The sequence below is a fragment of the Amblyomma americanum genome, chromosome 1, assembly GCF_052857255.1.
Source record: "Amblyomma americanum isolate KBUSLIRL-KWMA chromosome 1, ASM5285725v1, whole genome shotgun sequence".
NCBI classification, from domain to species: Eukaryota; Metazoa; Arthropoda; class Arachnida; order Ixodida; family Ixodidae; genus Amblyomma; species Amblyomma americanum.
This window is the reverse complement of record NC_135497.1, coordinates 535,013,441-535,034,588: the sequence shown is the minus strand read 5'-3', so window position 1 is coordinate 535,034,588 and position 21,148 is coordinate 535,013,441. Positions and strand designations below refer to the sequence as shown.

The window sequence follows — 21,148 nt, the reverse complement described above, 5'->3', positions numbered from 1 at the left end:
AATGATACATCGGTAAGGGATGAGCGGTAAGCATTGCATGAAATGAATTGCATGCGCCCATTTAAGAAATGATCAATCCAGGTTATCAGGAATGCATAGGGAGGAGAGTTTTGCGAGCAAGTGCGAGTAAGGTACACGGTCGAAGGCTTTGGGAAAGTCTAAAAAATGGCGTCTATTTGAAAGTTATTGTTCATAAAGTGTAGGATGTCATAAGTGAATTCGGCCAACTGGGTTTCACAGGAATAGTCCTTTCGAAAACAGTGTTGGTGGGGATAGAAGAAGTAAATTGAATCTAGATGGCTCATTAAGTTAGACGATATAACATGTTCAATTATTTTTGAAGAAATTCTGGTCAACGAAATGGGACAATAGTTGGAAGGATTTGTGTGGTCACCTTTCTTGAATATTGGAATTTTGTCAGCTGTTTTCGAGTCATCGGGGACTTCTCAGGATTCCAATGATTGAGTAAAAATTAGATGCAGGATTAGGCTTGAGACTGAACTAGTATTTTTCAGGAGTTCACTGTTCACATTATCGCAGCCAGCCGATGATGAAGTTTTGAGAAAACTGATTATGTTTGCTATCCCTGCCAGTGTGAGTGTGACTTGGGGCATGGGTATTGCTGAGATGTCTGGCAAAAAAATTTGTACTGCTAGTAGCTGAGGAGAACACTGAACAGAAGTATTTATTTAGAATGGCCGCGCACTCATTACTGTCTATGGGCTCATGGTCAGCATCAAGAAGCCCGATTCTACAGTATCGCAGTTTGGGGGAGCAATTACGCCAGAATTTCTTAGGGTTTGTTTGAAGGACAGAATGTAAATCGGATGAAAAAAACTTGAATTTGGCGGAGGCTAATTTTTTATTATATTCTTTTGCGCATTGCTGGTACCGCTCCCAAGTTTAAGGCAGGTTATGCAAGTTAGCCTTACGATAAAGACGCTTTTTCCTATTAAGAAGCCTTTTCAGGTCTCTATTGAACCATTCGTTGTTATAATCAGATTTTACAAGGAAGGATAGAATGTGTGCGTTTTTCAAAGTTAGCATTGTAGTTTTAAAAAGTTCCCAGTTGCCACTGACCGAGCGAGCAAGATAAGATTTCACAGAAGAGTTATAAAATTCGGATAATGCGAGGTTGATGGCGTCGAATTTAGCCCTTTTGTAGTCGGTTATTATCTTTTTCGTTGGGGACCGCTTTGTGATGGGCAATCCTAAAGCGGATGAGAATTAGGTTGTGATCGCTAATGGTTGGTAATATGGTTATGGCTTTAACGTCATCGGGGGAGGTTGTCAGAAACAGGTCAAGAATGTTACTTCCTCTTCTGAGGCATGTAATGACTCGGTGTAGGTCGTAGTCAAGTGTTAGATCAAGGAAGTGTTTTGATTCGTTGGAAGGTGATCTATTAAGCACTGAGAGTAAGGGCCAGCTAATGCTAGGGAAGTTAAAGTTGCCGAATAAATAGATGGGATGATTTGGAATTTTATCTTTGATGTTGTTCAAAGCATGGCACAACACGTCACAGAAGGATGAATGAAAATCGGGTCCAATTAGCAAATACCAAAATCGACATTTTTTGCCCTGTCATTCACGGATGCCCAGGTGAGTTCAAGGGTGTTGTCACTAGCGATGTGAGGCGATGACAAGGTGTTCTTGATAGCCGTGAGAACGCCTCCGTTTTTTTTCTGTCATGCCGGTATACTGTGTAGGTTGGGGGAAAATATTTCACGGTCTGTAATTCGTCGTTCAGCCACGTTTCAGTAAGTAGCACGACATCCGCTTCAATATCAGTAATGCAACCTTCAATCTGGCGCGTTTAGGGATAACGCTCCGGATATTCGTGAACGCAATATTCAGGTCGAAGTATAGGGTGGACGCTGTGTAATGACGGGTGAATGTACTTGCTGGTTGGTGCGCCATGTATCGCTTCGTTGAGTGTTTGCGCAGGGTGGTCTTGTGTTTCTACGCACGGTAGCTGCTGAGTTCGGGCTTTCCAGTACGCTATCAGCATCAGCGTTATAATAATTGCATTTACTGCCTACATAAAGGTTGTCAAAAGTAAGTTTAAAGCCATATTTTTGGGTCTTATGAATTCAAGCAGCTATGAACGTGCTTGGCGTGTAGGAAATTCAGTCTTCTCTTATGGCGTTGTTCTTCCCTTTAAGTTTCCGCCCATGGGAAAGAATGTTCTCATTCGTTTTGAACTTTGTACACTTTACGATGATGTGGCGTTTTTTGTAGTCGGAGTCACTTCCAGTACGGTGGGCACGCTCGATGCAACTGCGGTCTAGTTGAAGGTCAAGGCGATCTGCGCAAAATTGTAAAAATCTGTTCCCTGATTCGGTCCATGATTCTGTGTTTGTGTCGTAAAGGCCCAAGAAAAGCAAGTTGTTGCGGCGCATACGTTTTTGGTGTCGATGTTGGCAGCTTTTAAGACTGCGATCTCGTGCTGTATTTGGTCTGTCTCGTTAGGCGTTTTGTCGGCATATGGTGAGTGTTCTGGCGATTCAAGATTAGCTAGGCGGTTGCATACAACGGCTATTTGCTTTTCGTGCAAGACTTGAGTCTCACCGAGGTTAGCTATTTCTAAGCGGAGTGCTGCAAAACATTCTTCTAGTCGCTGAATGCGGGCCTCAATAGGTAGTAGTTCTTTAGGCGTGCCAGGGCCAGGGTTGAGTTCGACGTCACCAGGTAGTAACAGCATGAGTTTTTACAGGTAGTTGAAAGCTAGAATATCAGTGAGTATGCGAAAAACGTCGCGCCACTTCAAGTTTCAGGGGCACGACACCATCACCAAAAAACGGTTGCTACTACGGCATTGTTTGCAATGGTTAAAGTAACAAACATGAAACATCAGGAGTGCGGTCAGCATTGTGCGGCGACCGGTGTCGTGCCCCGTGTGGACCGCCGTGGTCCTGGTGGTTAAGTAGGGTAGCCTTCAGTCCTGTGGTTGATGACGTAATCGGTAGGGGTGGTTGCCAGATGGGGACGGCGATTATCGTCGAGAATGGTGTCTCGAGCGTGAACGGCATTTGGTCCAAAGTTCCGGGCAGGTGCGGTGTAATCTTCGGAGGGCGTGAGATCAAGCGGCACGACGTACTACAAGCAAGTGGTCAGTACGACAGCACCTGAAACATCAGGAGTGTGGTGAGCATTGTGCGGCGACCGGTGTCGTGCCCCGTGTGGACCGCCGTGGTCCTGGTGGTTAAGTAGGGTAGCCTTCAGTCCTGTGGTTGATGACGTAATCGGTAGGGGTGGTTGCCAGATGGGGACGGCGATTATCTTCGAGAATGGTGTCTCGAGCGTGGACGGCATTTGGTCCAAAGTTCCGGGCAGGTGCGGTGTAATCTTCGGAGGGCGGGAGATCAAGCGGCACCACGTACTACAAGCAAGTGGCCAGTACGACAGCACCTGAAACATCAGGAGTGTGGTGAGCATTGTGCGGCGACCGGTGTCGTGCCCCGTGTGGACCGGCGGGATTCTGGTGGTTAAGTAGGGTAGCGTTCATTCCCGTGGTTGCCATATGGGGACGGCGATTATCGTCGAGAATGGTGTCTCGAGCGTGAACGGCATTTAGTCCAAAGTTCCGGGCAGGTGCGGTGTAATCTTCGGAGGGCGGGAGATCAAGGCAGCACCACGTACTACAAGCGACTAGTACGACAGCACCTGAAACATCAGGAGTGCGGTGAGCATTGTGCGGCGACCGGTGTCGTGCCAGGGGATCACCCAAGTTGGCCTTTATATGAAAAATTAGGGATTATAAATATTACTCAGCTCTGCCCTTACCGCCTGTGCTTAACTTACAAAAAAGATGTCAAAAAAAACAAACTTTCTTTCTTCTTTAGCTTCCTTCTAAAAGAGAATATCTTCGCATGATGCACGTTGTCGAGGAATTGGCAACATTGAGAGGTGCACAATGAACTACGGAAAGCAAATGATTAAACAAAAACTGCCAGATATATTGAATATTTGTTATAGACACATTATACATCCCGAAAGAGCATCAAAGCAGGACTTAAAATTGTTTTTTGGGATTAAATGTATTTTCTTGAAGATCATTTACCTTCATCCTACCATACCTGAATTGATATTTTTTGGATGTCTTTACAATTTTTCCCGTGCACTTTTTGTGTGCAATTTTGTTATGGCTTGAAATATACCCTTTCCCACGTGCAAATATGCAGCTGTAGTTTTGTGTATATCTAGAGCCATGTGAATTCGAGATATCTTCAATAGCACTACAATTATATCAGTATGTACAAATAGGCCTCATTGTTGATACTACATTGTTTCTTTTGTTTCATGATAACTTGTTTTATTATGAGTTATCATTTCTCATGCTCGTTATAACTGCGCTTAATTCTGAAATGTTGTGTCCTGTCGTCGGCTAAGCTATGCCTTTGTGGAAGCAATTATGTATGTTATATGGAGGGGCGGGAACCAGTCAAGCTGTCCCGCTTTTTCCCCCAACCTCCCTCATCACGTTTATAGAAATAAAGGCTGCTATTATATATATATATATATATATATATATATATATATATATATATATATATATATATATATATATATATATACCCCCTGCGAGGTGACACCTCCTCTCTCTCTACCACAGCGGAGCACATCTGGTGGAGCGAGCGGCGACGGCAGAGGCGTCGATGGCGGCACCATCTGTTGGAGCGCGGCTGCGGCGTTGTTAGGCAACGGCGGCTCAAGGCCGTTCGTCGCCACCGCATACGGCATACGGCTGCCTACATATGGCACACGGCTGCCTACATACGGCATACGGCGCGACGAGCCGAAATGGCTCGCTGGCTGTCGTAGTAAAGCTTTCGCTTTAAAAATTACGGGCGGTTTAGCTTGTGGCTAATCGCGAATTGCCTTGAGCTGGCACAGTTAGCAGTGTTTTTCATATTTTATAAGTTATAAATTATAACTTTGCGTGATACATCAAAAACAGTTCACTGAATGCAGGTCACAAGTTGTCTATCAAATTCCTCTAAGCTGTGGTCTCGTTTACATAGGGCAAACCGGTCGATGTTTCCATGAACGTGCCAGTGAGCACTTGCGGAATGTGTGCAACCAACACGGAAGCTTCTTCGCAGACCACTGCAAAACCTGCAAAGAGTGTCGTCCGGAACTAGACAAAACAATTTTTTTGAAGAGCGGAAAAGACAAGTTTGAGCGAGAAGTAGTAGAGGCATTTTTTATTAAGAAAGTGGGAAGCGCATGCGTTAGTAAACCGTCCATTTCAATCAGTGACGCTGAGGTGGCTTTTCTCGAAGGGTGTCTTTAGGTTTTAATGTGTTGAAGTTTTCTCTACATAGTTTGTAGTTCCTGAAGGTGTTTTAACAGCCAAACGAGAATTGTGTAGAATTCAATACCTTTAGTTCTATGACGGTGAGAAGATTTCTCGGAGGTTTTAATATTTGACACTTGTTTTAGTACTTTGACGCTAAGAGAGGATTTCTCGAAATATTTTAAGTTTTCATGTCCATCATTTTTTCCGAGTTTGTTGTTGCTCTTTCATTCATTATCACACGATGTATTAAAGCAAGCATTTTGATATTGCGATCTGTTTGCCTTGGCCAAGCGTGGGTCTTTGTTGTGAGGATGAATTGCTTTCTAGTTGGTTTTGCGCTCGGATAATCTTGGGACCTAGTTTGCTTTTATCAGGAGTTTAGTGCTGAATGAATGAATGTATCTTAAGGTCTGTTAGAAGTAGCACCTACTTCCTGAATTCTGATTATTGTTTCCAATCTCTTATTCTTGTGTGATAGGCTTCTGCGATACGGCTCGGGTGCTTCATAAAATGTAAGGGTTTGGGCGAATAAACCTCAGTTGCAAGTTGGCGCCTGTCCTGTTGTGTTCGTGTGCCTCTTTTGTCCTTGTTATTTTCGCGCTGTCCTGACATCATCAAAGAGCATAGGAAATGTTGCTATCATATTAACGCCGTAGCGTTAAGAAGCTCGTATCACAGAAAATAATGCTGTGTCATTGTCGCTGTAGGCCTCGTGGACCGTGAGTGAAAAATCCACAAATAAATCCCCTGAGCAGCAGCTTCGGAGGCAGGTGGGCCACCTGTATCACGCAACCTCGTAGCGTCATCACAACCTGCCCACTGGATTGTGAGCGAACAGCGCACCCTGGAAGGTGGCAGTTAAATTCATGACCGGTCGCGGGAAGTAGCTCGGGTAGAGCAACCTGGATCGCGCAAGTCCCACCGGTGCAAGCACCTGCCTTCGCAGGGCAGTAGCGCATTAGTTAACCCCTGCACCAGTGCGCCAGTAGTATGACAACTCCCAGGGACTTAGAATGTTAACTACAGAATGAACAATTGTGCAGATATGGGCCTTAACCCATTAGCTATCGAGTCCATATTCTCAAGCCGGAGCTTAAATATCCCCCTCCTAAAAAAAATTCATTACCGTCGTCGGTGAACAAGACGTAAGAATGTGAATATATTCATCGCTGAAAGGTAATTGATTAGAAAGCAGAAGAAAAAACAACCATTGGCCACCGTTTGGATCGGAATTGATAGATAGATAGATAGATAGATAGAACTTCTATTCATGTCAATTGCCAGACAACATAAATCAGGCCTACCAAAGCCTCAAAGGGCTTGAGTGGCAGCGCCTGGCAGACAGCGAACGTTGGCAAAACAAAGGAAAATAGAGACGTTGCAATGAACTTTGCAAAAAAGAAAAAGGTCACCAAACATAGTGAAACAAATATATAACTATTACAACATCAAGAGAGATTACAGTGATTTGAAATTAATACAGTAAATAGATGAAATAACTACGGGGCAGGAAGCAGCGCGGAGACATACCGCAAAGGTTTTTTCAGGGTGTATTTAGTTTTCATGCGGAATACAGTAGGTGGCAAGCTATTGAAACAGGCAGGTACATAGTAATGGCGTGTGCGCTTTCCGTACCGGGTTGAGGAGCGAGAAATGCAATAGCGGTATTTTGGTCTTAAATCCCGAGCAGGAACATATGGAACGGTGAACTGACTGTACCAGAAGTGTTTTAGCACAATAGTTTCTGTTAATAAAGAGTTAAAACTTGGAAGCTTTAGTCTTCTAAAAATATCAATGTCATTACCAATGGACAGGTCGTAAGCAATATTCTTTAGAAGCAAACGCAAAAGCGAATTCACCCTGTGTTGCCAGCGAACCGTGCAATGACCATAAACAGTAATTCCGTACCTAAGTACACTATAAGCTAGAGCATGTGCAACACATTTACGGACAGAAAAAGGCATAAAATATCTGATGTTATACAGGACACACGATACAGCACGAAGCCTTTGGCAAACAAAAGAAAGGTGCGAGTTCCAAGAGAGATCGCTGTCGAAGATCAGGCCAAGATATTTGACCGAATGCGCATATTTTACTGGTACACAGTTGCAATTAAAACAAGAGGAAGTATGCAAATAAACAGGGTCAGTCAATTCAACTTGTTTTAATGGGTTATGAAAACAGATCAGTTTTGTTTTAGAAGTATTAACATTAATAAGATTAAACTTAAACCAGTCCATGACTTTAATAGCTGCTATCTGTAGTGCTGTAACAGCATCAGTGTATTTCTTTGCACATGCAACAATAACAGTGTCATCAGCATACTGAAACAGCAAAGGTGGCACACTGGTAGCAAGGTCGTTAACGTATAGATTGAATAATAAAGGACTGAATATAGAACCCTGCGGGACTCCAGAGGTAATTGCCGTGAAATCGCTATGGAATCTTGAAATCGACACATATTGGCGCCTATCTTGTAAAAAGTTAGTAAGCAGTTCTAAAAACGAACCTCGAAATCCCAGCGCAGAAAGTTTATCAAGCAAAAGAACGTGGCAGATGCTATCAAAAGCCTTGCTTACGTCCAGAAAAAGAGAACATGCGACTTGATTCTTATCAAAAGCTGAATTTAGCACGTCAGAGAATTCTTCAAGAAGAACCGTTGTTCCTTTTCCTGCTATAAAGCCGTACTGACAAGGTGATAGAACACTGTGCGTATTCAAAAAATTCGTCATGGTGAATAATAGATGCTTCTCAAAAATTTGGCCAATGCATGGTAGAATAGAGATAGGTCGGTAATTACTCATAATGTTTCTGGAGCCACCCTTGTACAAAGGTATAACTTTAGCAGTTTTCATTGAAGCAGGTATTATACCAGTAGAAATGATAGTGTTAAGGATAACTAGTAGAACACCTTTAACCACTTCAATGTTTCTGCACAATTCAGAAATCGTGAGGCCGTCATGACCAGGAGATTTGCTACGTTTAAGACTGAAAAGTATACACCTTAAATCACTTTCAGTAAAATCAGGAAGGAAAGCAGATTCCATCACACTGAGAGGCATAGGACAGTCGGTAGGAGGGGTTCGAGATGCACCAGAGACCAGAGAAAAAAAATTGTTGAAGTCATTCGCAATGCTCTGTCCATCTTTATGAAAATGCGAGATGAAATATGTATCATTGTAGATAGCAGCGCTCCCTCCTTTCAGACTATTCACCAATGACCATGTTTTCTTGCTGTTAAAACGTGCGTCATTAAACTGAGACCTAAAGTGGTTGCGCTTGGCCCGACGGATCATGGTATTGACACGGTTTCGTTCACGTTTAGACTGCAGTCGTAGCTGAGAACAGTTTGGGGCACGTCTTGATCGAGCCCAGAGCAGATCCTTCTCTTTAATGGCTTCCAGTATTGCGGAAGACATCCACTTATTGTCTAAATTTCGTTGTTTAACTGTCACCATGCGGGAAGATTCTGCTTTGTGTGAACGAAAAACATCGACGAACCTGTCATATAAGTCCGCAGGGGACACACTGTGTATAAAAGAATCCCAATCATGTTTGGCTATTCTTTCATCAAGACGCTTATAATCAAGTACTGATACCTTTTGCTGGCTGTGCGTAGATGCAGGATGGCTGGAACTATCTGTTAACGAGCAGCAAATGAAATAGTGGTCTGCAAGCTTGACCTCAACCACAGCAGACCGCACCGACAGGTTTTGAGAACGCACGTTGATGTGGTCGATGCAAGACGCGACAAGCTGCCCAGCTAAGTATTCCTCACGTGTAGGGCTGTGGATTGTAGTCGCTAGTCCCCACTTTGATAAAATGTCCAGATAATCTGCGACCGTTGACACAGTGGGGCGTAGAATATCGATATTCATATCACCGATAATGCACACGTGTTCTTCGCGGGAGAACGATGATATTGCAAAATCAAGCTCAGCTAAAAAGATTCGACCGTTACAACACGGAGGGCGGTAAATTGTGAGAAGAACCAGCGACAACCAAGGTGTACTTAGGCGGAGCGCAACTACTTCTGCTTGAGTGAAAGGAACACTAATTTCAGAAACGGACCAAGAATCCTTAACAAAAACTGCGATTCCTCCTCCCATTCTTTGTAAACGAGTGTAAGAATATAACTGGTAGCCTGGCAGCGAGAAATGTAGTAACACGTCTGACGAAGCGTTCACTTCCGTGAGAGCAACGACGTCAAAACTTGAGTGAAAAGGGTGAGTTAACGCACAAAAATGGTCCCAGTGTTTCCGTATACTGCGAATATTAACATGAGTAAACTGAAATGAATTGCCTGTTTGATACTGAAAAAACTTCCGGACTTCAGAAAAATCGGAACACTTCACGAAACCTGTATCAGACATGGTTATGTTAGTTTCTCAAGATCCGAACACTTGTTGATGCGAATGAGAGGTGCGCCTTCGGACCGCTTTGCAAGGACCTTCCCATTTTTGGTCCAGACGAACTCAAAACCCTTTTGTTTGCCCCGAAACCTTGCTAGTCGGAACAGCTCGCGATTAATCCGAGACAGGTTATCGTTAAAAAACAGCCGAGGAGACTGGTCGTCTTGCACCAAATCAGGAAGGCCCTTCCGAGCTCCGAGCCATTTCTGCTTAACAGAAACCGACTGAGTCTGTACTAGGATCGGTGGGATATAGTCGCCTCTGGACGGCAGCCGATGGACTGCCGATATATCTGCTGGTTGAAAATCGGTAAGGTTTAGTTTGCCTGCTAAGGTACTTAAGAAAGTGTGCAAGTTTTCATCAGATTTGACTGGAAGGCCGTGAATCTCGAAGTTACATCGTCTGCTGTATTGTTCGAGATCATTTATCTCTCCACTCATCCTGTCAATCACTTCTGTCTGGGAAACTACTGTTGAAGACAGTGATTGAACTTGTGACCGAAGATCTGCAAGCTCAGCCTGATTAGTGGTCACTGTAGCAAGCACAGAGTCATACCGTGACGAAAGGAAGTCAATAGCTGACTGTATGTCCTCGACTGCTGAAGCAACCTTCTCGCTAGTTTCCTTGACCAACAATAGTTCTTCAATTTTCACCATCAGTGCTGATACAGTGGTAGTCAAAGTATCCAGCTTCACATTCAGAGCAGACAGTTGCTGCGAGAACGAACCACCATCGGGGTTGGATGCTACGTCAGGTCGCGCCACCAAATCATCCTTGCATGAAGGACACTTCCATGTTTCACGTGTTACCGTACTCATCTTCTTATCAGTAACTGACGAGCAGTTTTTCTCCAAATGAAATTCGCCCTCACAGGCACAGCAAGTCATAAATTTCCCATCTTTCGGTATGGCTTTTGAGCAAGAAGTACACAAAGAAGACATGGTGCAGTAAGCGGCAAAACACGAAAAGTGATGAATTACAACAGGTTTAACCAACACTCACCTGCCAAAAGCGAAGCGAACGTTTAGACAGGGACAAAGGTTTGCCGCTGACTTCCAAATTACACTCACGTTCCACGTGACGGCCGTGGTAATACAAGACGTGCTCTGTCCGCCTCTATGGATCAGTTTGGCGCTGCTGAACACTCTCAAGGTTAGATGACAGGAAACACAAATACCCCCAAAAGTTGAAGAATTGACAGCTGCCGTCGTTGGTCTAGACTAGAGCTCCGGACACGAAATTGCACGGCATTGAATATGAATATGAATCAGAATATGAATGACAGTTTACTATATCCCTCAAGAAAAAAGTGTTTAACAGCTCTGTCATACTGGTACTTACATATGGGGCAGAAAGTTACAAGTTAACGAACAGGTTTTGAACTTAAATTGAGAAGCACACTGCAAGCTACGGAAATCATAATGATAGCTGTAACCTTAGATATATAAAGGAGGAATAATGGGTTAGAGAAGAAACACTGATTAATTAGGCCCTTGTCGAAATCAAGAGGATTCTGGTGTGGGCTACTTGGTTCATACTTTCTACGACACAGCGCAACGGAACTAGGACGAGCAGAAACACGAAACACAGGAAGAGCGCTTTCCTGTGTTTCGTCTTTCTGCTCGTTCCCGTTGCGTTGCGCTCTCTCAATCTGTGTCGTAGAAAGCCGAAATCAAGAAGGGGAAATGGGCTTGGGCAAAGAATCTAATGCCAAGGCAAGACAACCGATGGTCCTTAAGGGTAACCGACAGGATTCCAAGAGAAAGCAAGCGCAGCAAGGGGCGACAGAAAGTTATATGCGTGGATAAGATTAAGAAGTTTGCGCGGACAAAGTGCCCGCAGCTGCCACCGGACAGAAGGAGGAGGAGAAAGAGGAAAGGCAGGGAGATTAACCGAAAGAGTAGCCGGTTGGCTACCTGACAGGGTTAATGTTTTTTGTATAGGAGAGGCCTCTGTAGCGCCCACAGGATGATAAGGTCTCTGTTCAGCCTAGACTTTAAGAGGGAACAGAGGAAACTAGTGAGGCGGAAGGCCATTGACGAGTCAGCGGTAAGAGGGAAAGTAGTGGAATTCAGGATCTCACTGCAGAACAGATATTCGCCTGAACTGAGGACGGTGACAGCTATCATTACGGAGTGCGCAGTAGAAGCAGGCGGTAGGATGGTTCTACAGGATACCGGCAAGCTTTGTCAGGAGACAAAAGGTCTAATTAATAGACGACAAAGCTTGAAGACGTCTAACCCCACGGAAAAAATAGAACTGGCAGAGATATCATAGTTAATAAATAAGCGCAAAGAAGTCAGCATATGGAACTTTATCATGGAGAGAATCTAGCATACTCTAAAGAACAGAGGAAGCCTCAAAGCGGTGAAGAGGAAATTAGGCGTAGGCAAAAATCAGATGTATGCGTTGAGCTACAAAGGGGGCAATGTAATTATTAATATTGATAAAATAGTTAAAGTAGCCGACAGTTCTACAGAAATCTATACAGTAAGCCATGTAATGACAACGTAAGTGAGATAGGCAGTATCACAAACCAATGCGACAGCCCCACATTTGCGAAAGAGAAAGTAAAGAAAGCCTCACGAACCATGCAAAGGGGTAAAGTAGTTGGTGAGGATCAGGTAACAGCAGATCTGTTGAAAAACAGCGGCGAAATTGGGCTAAAAAAACTAACCACCCCGTACACGTAATGCATTATGACCTCGAGACTACCAGAAGTTTGAAAGAACGCTAACATCTCGTTATTCAATTAAAAAGCAGACATTAAGGACTTAAAAAGTTACAGGGCGATCAGCTTACTTTGTGTTGGCTTTAAAGTATTCCTTATAATTATCGCTAATAGAGTCTGTGAAACCTTAAACTTCAATCAGCCAAATGATCCGGCAGGCTTTCGTACAGAATGCTTGACAATAGACCGTATTCACACTATCAATCAGGTGATCGAGAAATTTGCAGAATATAATCAATTCTCATATACAGCATTCATATTGACTACGAGAAAGCATTTACCTCATTCTAAACCGCAGCAGTCATGCAGGCATTGCGGAATCCAAATGTAGAAGAGCCTTGTGCAAAAATACCGGAAGATATCAATAACAGCTCCACCGCTACTACAATACTCCATAAAGTCCGCAATACAATTCCGATAAGGAAGGGTGTCAGGCAGCAAAACATGATTTCGCCAATGCTATTCGCCGCCTGTATACAGGAGGTATCTAGAGGCCTGAATTGGGAACAGTTGGGGAAAAGACTTAATGCAGAATACCTTAGCAATCTCCGCTTCACGGATGACATTGCGTTACTAAGTGCCTGGAGTCCGTGAGGAGATCAACTGCAAAGCATGATCAATGATCTAGACAGGCAGAGCAGAACGTTGCGTCTAGAAATTAACATGCTGAAAACTAAAGTACTCTTCAACAGTCTCGTAAGGGAAGAGTAGTTTATAGTTGGTAGCGAGGTTGTCGAATTTATAAGGGAATACGTCTACTTTGGGGTAAGTAGTGAACCACAGATCTGAACCACAAGAGCGAAATAACTAGAAGAATAAGAATTCGGTGGAGCGCATATGGCGGTGTCTATCAGATCATGAATGGCAGTTTACTAATAGCCCTCAAGAAAGAAGTGTACAACAGCTGTAGCTTACCGGTACTCACCTATTGGGCAGAAACGTAAAAGATCAACTTAGGGACAACGCAGTGAGCTGTGGAAAGGAAAATGATAGGTGTAGCGTTAAGATACAGGAAGAATGCAGGGTGGGTCAGGGAACAAACGCGGGTTTATGACAACCTAGTCGAAATCAAGAGGAAGAAATGGGCTTTGGCAGGGCAAGAAATGCGAAGGCAAGGTAATCGATGATGGATTCCAAGAGAACGGAGTAGATTCCAGGAGGAGGCAAGCTTAGCACGCGGCCACAGAAAGTTAGGTGGGCGGCTGAAATTAAGAGTTCCTGTGGATAGGGCGGCCGCAGCTGGCACAGGACAGGGCTAATTGAAGAGATATGGGAGAGGCCTTTGCCCTGCATCGGGCGTAGTCCGGCTGATGACGATGAGGAGAGACTTTTGTTTTGCAGGGGGCGTAGACAGGCTGATGATGATAATTCGCTACTAGTAGCTGAACCAAATTTTTGGTAACTAGTTGCTGCAAAAGGTAGCTGTATATAGCTGCAAAAAGGCTAAATTGGTAACCCTGTTTCCAGGCCGGTGCTTCCCCTCTCCTTTGGTATCGTTCCCGCTCTGCTGTTTCCTTGTTTTTTATAACTTCCGTTGCTTCTTTCTGCACTGTTGCTCAATTGCTTCGTCTAAGATACCACCGATCTCGGTTCCCCGTGCCTGGGCACACACACACACAAAGTCGGCATTCGCTATCATTGCACCCTCCTTCCTTTATCCCTTCCCTTACGGCGCGGTTCAGGTGTCCAACGATATATGAGACAGATACTGCGCCATTTCCTTTCCATAAAAACCAATTATTATTATTATCATTGCACCCTCCCTGAATCCTGAATTTCGCTCTTTTATTATGATGTATTTCTTTATCACAGTTTTACAGTTGAATTGGTCTTTTTCTCTCTACCATCCATCCTTCCTGAAGATGTTTTTTAGTTCATGCTCTTCATCCCATCAACCTTCCCACAACACACCCGCCTCCTCTTCAGTGGGGCTTTGTTATCGGAGCGAATGCTCTCTTTAAACCCCGTAAATGAAGAACCCTTTGCCCAGACAGAAGGCCGTCTTTTCGAAACATCCGCTAAACACAGTCAGGCTCGAGCTTCAACATTATTCACTTTGTTTTCCCCTCCAGTACTCATGCAACCACCTCCAATTTCAAGTCATCACGGCTGTAAGATTTACATGACGTGTGTCTGCATGTTTACGGCCGATGATTGCAAACGGGCCAAACTTTGTGTTTGATTGCGCTTTCGAATATCCCGGCGAGCACAAGCTGCCACGAACCGCCAGTAAAAGTTAAACAAAGAATCTATAAGGCCGGAAGAGGCTTATTTTTATTTGTTTTTAGCCTGCCACGCTTACCATGCGTTTAGTAACAAGGAATCACAGTGAAAGCAGTTGGCGCATAACCACTCGACGGATACCGAGCACATAAAGCAGCAGTCAAGAGGCCGGGAGGTTCGTGGTATTGTTGATTGAAAGTATTGCGGCAGTGTCAGCGCCTGCTGACACAGGGCTGTTCGAGGCTTCCAGGCATGACCTGTGCGCCTTACGTGAGTTCCCTGCTCACTTTCCGCCTGAGAAGTGCAGAGTGCCCGGGGAGCAATAAGCGCCTCACCGCACTGCTCAGGAACGGTTCTGGCCACGCAAGAGCTAATCTCAGAACTCTTTACACGTATTCTGTGATTATGGCCTGAGAGCTGTGCACTTCATAATTACTTTTCACGGTCAGTTTTCGCACTTATCATTCGCTGCTTTGCATACAGGACATTTGATTTCCTATTAAGTGGCACTCCATTTGCTTCGATTCCGTACACTGTCAAGCAGCGTTTATGGTAGCACCAATGGAAATAAATACGTTAAGATCTTCTAAAACGTGCTTGCGGAATGCACAGAGCGCATGTTTTCTCTACTGTCGCCCCGTAATTTCGCGGCTCAACCAATTACAGAAACTTTACAGCGAGCGTGGCGAACTTGTTGAAAGAAATACCAGTAGAGATCGCGACCAGCGCTTCGAGACGACCGCGTTACCAGGGAACGCAGAGCCCAACTCTGTGACTGCGAATTAGGCTAAGCTCATGACCCTCGCATAACACGTGACACGGTCGCTGATGCTCCAGACAAAAAATGCTTGTGCGAGCGGCTCGTCGGAACAATACCATGCGTGAGCACAACAGCCCACGAACGCGTCTTTGAAAAAAAGACCCTTTGCTAACCACGCAATTTGGAATATCTACACTCCAACCGCGTTTTCCACAGAAAGACCTTTTTGGTAAGGACAATGAAACAACGAATGCACAGGCGGACCTACGATGTGATGCAAGAAATATGCGTAGAAATATTGGTTGTTTGCATTCGGCGTATGATGGCCTTAGTTGCCTATGTACAATAAAACCCAACACAACGCTGTATTGATGGTAAATTTCGCTTTTAAACTTATCGCCTTCCCAACGGTTCTACCAATTGGATTTTGCAGTCTCTTTTTCGTCCCTTTGCTGCGTGGCCGTCTGGTAGATGGCAGCTTCTAGGGGCTTGAGGGGGTTGAGTTGTGGGTGGAGCTTCTCAAACGTGGAGGTGGGCCAGTGGGTGGACGATCGTAGGTAGAAGATGAATTTTAGCTGGTGGACGTCAGAAGGCGAACCAACCAGAGGGTGTCCTAGTCAGCACCGATCCTACAGGGGCTCAGGGGAGGGAGGTGCAGGCTTCAGACACAAACACATTTAATGTCCATGGCTTTTTCGCCCAAAGAGGAACATATTGTTTCCGCACTAAAGGCAGAAGAGGAACAAATATTACCGCCAGTAGTGCTGAAACGGGCCAGCTTGTTCTGCATCTTGGTTACTGCGCTTTGTGCTTCATTGGCACATGACTGTTTCTTTCAACGTCAATACTGTTGCCTGGTAGTGCACAGTAACCAAGAATATTAAAGGGTCTCCGAAACACCTGAGGAGAGCACATCAGCTAGCTCAATCACTGCATTGTGTTGTCATGAACACCTGGGCCAAGTAATACAGCTCTACAGGCAGCAGAACCCACAATCACGCGCGAATGTTGGCGAGCCCTTCCCGGCGACTTTTTGATGCTCGCACCCTCATCCGTCGCTCGCACCTTCGTATACAAGTTGACAGATGGCTACTAGTTAGATTGTTTCAGACGTCAGGCAGCTACCAAGGCCGCGGCCGATAAGTCCCGTAGCTCCGTCAGTTCAAGAGCTCCGCTCCCGGAGGTGGGGCCGGCAGAGGAGCGCCGAATATCGAGCGAGCAAAAAGTGATGAGAACAGAGGTAAAGGCGTGAACGCGCTGGATTTAAAATTTTGTCTACGAATAGCTCAGCTTCTACAAAGCGCTTTTAAAAATTCTTGCTGGACAGTATTCGTGAAGCAGCGTGCTTTAGCAACCCAGCAACGTTATTAGAGCCCATTTAAAGGCTGATTTGTATGTCAACCTAAGGCTGGCTTTTTTATTAACGTGCCTGGGATATGACTACGCTTGAAATTCTCTGTTATCCTTCTTTAACAAAGGGCGTCAGCTTACTAGGTGCGCCTAATTTCAAAGACGAGTGACTTCCAATATTGTGGCCCACCTCAGTGTGCGTTACTGCTCTAGAAGCAAAAGATGCCTGCCTTAGTACACTGTGCCACCTAATACAAAATATGGGAAATGAATGTTGAAAAGAACCGTTCAATTATTTGGGGACTGTTTAGTGCGTCTTGCCAAAGACCATTCCTTGAGTTGAAACTTTCCTGTGAACGTTATTTTTACATTGCGTCATTCCCGGATCATCATGTCAGTGGTATTGCACCCCCATCAGCACTAGAGTGAATTGTGACCATGCCTGGAGCTGCTTGTGGACAGCTCACCGGGGTCGTGGAAGGGCACCAGAACGTAGTTGTAGAAAACCTTCTGGGAGAGAGAGGCGTTCAGGATGCTCTGCAGACCGTCCGCCACCTGCTGCAGGTGTCTGTGCATCGAGCCGCTCACGTCCAGCACGAAAACGAGGGACACGGCATTGTCGGGAGCGGCACCACCTTCGAGTTCGGAGTCATTTTCCGCCCAGCCATCGCCGACGTCCGAGAACGTTCTGCTCGTAGCGCCCATTTGGACGCACAAGAGGAAGGCTACGCACACCGCTGACGGGTAGAGCACTGAGAGAAAGCGCTGCTCCCTGGCCATTGCAGTTGGTCGTTGCTGGGCAGGCACAACACGCGAAGTGGTCCGAGAAAAACTGCAGACGCTAGCTGAAAAGAAGTGCAGAAACGGACTGTTACTCAACAATGTCAGGAAAAATGCAAGCGCTGTAGCTCCGGTCTCATGACTGCGCTAAACTGCTCCTGGTGTTAGTTTGCTGTTGATGGTAACGCAGAAATTCATTTAACGCTTTCAATTCCTTTTCTCCTTGTCAGCAAGTTTTGTTTTCCTGTTTGTGCGAATCAACCAAAAACTCGCGAAAATAAAACGCAAGCCGAAAAGTACACGCTTCAGCGCGATTTCTAACCCCACTAGAAATAATTTAGATGTGCTGTAATGCTACCTTTCCGCGCTTTCTAATTGGTATTTGTTATTGATACCCAACTAATGATGACTCTTTTTTATGTTCATTTAACGATTTATCGCAAGCTTTAACGACAATATATTATAACACCCTCGTAGTCCTTTTTGGTGATTTCAATTTTCTTTCGTTAAACTGGCGTAATCCGGCTTCCACCTTGTCTAAATGCAACACCGAAAGTGATTTCTTGAACACGTGCATAACTTTCGGTCTATCACAGCTGGTCACAGAAGCCACTCGCATTACTGACCACTCACCTAATATTCTGGACCTCATTTTAACAGCCAATGGTGATATATTTTCTTCGCTTACCTTTCTTCCCTCCCCAAGCGATCAATCTGTAACCTGCGGCTCTCTACACTGCAGTGCGCTCAGAAGCAAAAAAAAACAAAGTAAACAATAAAACTGCACGATAAAAGTGACTATGTAGGTATGAATGCTGAGCTGGAATGATTTTGTGACACTTTCGCAGCTGGTCATCTAAAGCGACCTGTCGAAGGTAACTGGCAAAGTTCTTCTTTAACAGAAATGTTACCTATAATCAGAACATACATCCCCACTATCACGATAACTAAGAATGCGCGGTCGCCATGGTTGAACGGAGTACTAAACGACTTGAACAAGAAAAAAAACCTGTTTCTTACTGCTAAACGTTCAGGCAATGACAGTGCGTGGAATAAGTATTTTTTTCCGCTAGTGAGTACAAAAAATAATTACATACCTCCAAACACAAGTTTTTCAAACACTCTGCCCACTATGCTACTTAACGCCCCAGAAAAAATTTCCAAAACCATCAATCCTTCTGTTTCAAACAAACATTTCTTTGACTCGTACCGATATATGCAGTGTACCTGAACATGATGTTGCTTATGTGCTAAACGATGCATTTTATTCTGTGTTCACAACTGTAAACCTGCCGTTGCTACTGGAATATGCTCATCCTAAAATGTATCCTATAACCTTCGACCCGAATGGTATCTCTAATATCACGGAGAAACTGAAGAATTCGTCCCACACGGGAATAGATCGCATTAACGCTAAATGTCTAAAAAATACTGAACATGTCAGTAGCTTTCTTTTGTCGCTCATATTTCAGCAGTACCTAACTGCTGGTAGCATTCCCGCTGTCTGGAGGATCGGGAAGGTCGTTCCTGTCTTCAAAAGGGGTAACCGCTCATGGCCCAGTAACTACCGACCGATATCTATCACAAGCGTTTGCTGAAAAATTATGGAGCATGTTATTCTTTCTCACGTTGCAACGTTCTTTTCATCTGTCAGCTTTTTTCACCCCAACCAGCATGGCTTCCGTCGAGGCCATTCTTGTGAATCCCAGCTTGCACATTTCCTTCATGATATTCACACCAAAATTGACCTTAATACACCCACTGATTCTTTTTTGTTAGATTTTGAGAAACCCTTTGGCAAAGTACCGCATCGTAACCTGCTACTTAAATTGTCAAGTCTTAACTTAGGCCCCTGCATGCTCACCTGGATCACTGATTCCCTAACTAATCATCTCTATTTTGTTGTCGCCAACTCCCATCCATCCACCCTCTTCCTTGTCCGGTCAGGTGCTCCCCAAGGTACTTTACTAGGCCCCCTACTTTTCCTCATTTATATTAACGACCTACCCACCAACATAGCATCTAACGTACGCCTGTTTGCCGAGGATTGTGTGTTATATCGTTCCATAAATAACCTATTTGATGTTACCACCCTTCAGAACAATTTCATCAATATGCAAGAGTGGTGCGACCCCAGACTCATCAAACGAATTGTCAATAAAAACCTTTGTATCATGAAATTAAAAGTCAATAAAACTTTTGTATTTTTTCCATTGCCGGTGGAAAGGTTTGTAAAACTTTTCTACCACCGACGTAACTACTGACCTCCTAACTATCTCCTTTACGCTTGTCCTATAACAGAAACCACATTATCAAGCACTCAGGTATTCATATCTCCAGTGACATATGCTGGACCAGCCATATTACTCAAATAGCTAACGGTCAATGAGGCCCTGGCCTACTTACGACGTGACACCGCCATAGCACCCCCTTCAGTAAAACAAATCGCTTATGTATCGCTTTTCAGACCTAAACTAGAGTACGCACAATCTGTATTCGACCCCCACCAAACTAACCTGTCTAACTTACTAGAATCTATTCAGAATCTGTGCTGAGTCACTCAGGAGATGAATTTCCGAGCATGATCAATGAGTTAGACAGGCAGATCACAACGGTGGGTCTAAAATTTAACATGCAGAAAACCAAAGTGATGTTCAACACTCTAGCAAAGAAACAGCGGTTCACACTTGGTAGCGAGGAGCTGGAAAGGCTAAGGGAATACGTCTACTTAAGGCAGGCAGTGACCGCTGATTGCATTACCGCGCTATCTAGAGGAGATATTTAGCTTCTATGCCAATGCGTAATCCTACCAAAGGCGCGCGTGCGCAAAAGCGCGGTAAGCGTCCTGAACCAAGCAAGGTTGAGCCATCGGTGCCATTTGGGCTGCAAACCTTGTTCGTTTGCTTTTCTGCAGTGTACGACGTGCCTTTAATGAAATCGTAACGGGGAGGGGCTCAAAGGGAAGAGCTGAGCAGACTTATTTCCCTTACCTGCAGGAGATCAGCGCTGCTGGTGCTGCTTCGGCCCTGTTGTCCATGGCTGGGACACGCGCTGAACAGGAATCTTGGTTGGTTCTTCCGACTCGTCTTCCAAAAGAACGAGGGGCGGGCGAGGGCCCACGGGCCAGCAGCTACTTTATACGTGCGCTGCGTGAGAGTGAAATGGGGCGTTGCAGACGATAGGCGGATATCGCAAAGCGGGATCGGTCTCGCGAACCCTCCCCAGCGCTGTGGTGCGCTTTTTCTGCCACAGCCCCGAGCACCAGAGCATGCGGAGGCAGTGTGCGCCCCTGCGACGGCGATAGCGGTGGCAATCGGCCGAGAAGGAGGATGCTGGTGGAGGACAGAGGAAGGGGGCGGAGGGGGCGAATGTCCGCACGGGCTGCGTGATAGAGCCGCCACTTGATGGAATAGGCTGACGACGTCCTCGGCACGTAGGGCTCAAGCGCCACTGGCACGCAGTAACCGCGGCCGTGGTGTGCCGCCTCAACGTTTTCTGCACGGAGCAGGAATGGAAAAAAACGTAAAAGTGAATAATTCCCATAAGCTACGCGTACATGTCGACACCCACCTGCAAGCAGGCCATAATTTTC

At 45.0% G+C, this 21,148-nt stretch overlaps 1 protein-coding gene across 1 annotated transcript in view; it reads right to left on the bottom strand.

Moving 5' to 3' along the window:
* The window catches only part of LOC144129199 (hemicentin-1-like), a 266,934-nt gene extending 246,070 nt beyond the window's left edge, over positions 1 to 20,864 (bottom strand). Inside the window, exons 1-2 of the mRNA XM_077663184.1 lie at positions 20,547 to 20,864; positions 17,244 to 17,621 (exon numbers count right to left, since the gene is read on the bottom strand). Coding sequence (XP_077519310.1) covers positions 17,244 to 17,556 — 313 coding nt within the window. The 5' untranslated portion in view covers positions 17,557 to 17,621; positions 20,547 to 20,864. The remainder of the gene's footprint in view (positions 1 to 17,243; positions 17,622 to 20,546) is intronic.
* Between the last annotated feature and the right edge of the window lie 284 nt (positions 20,865 to 21,148).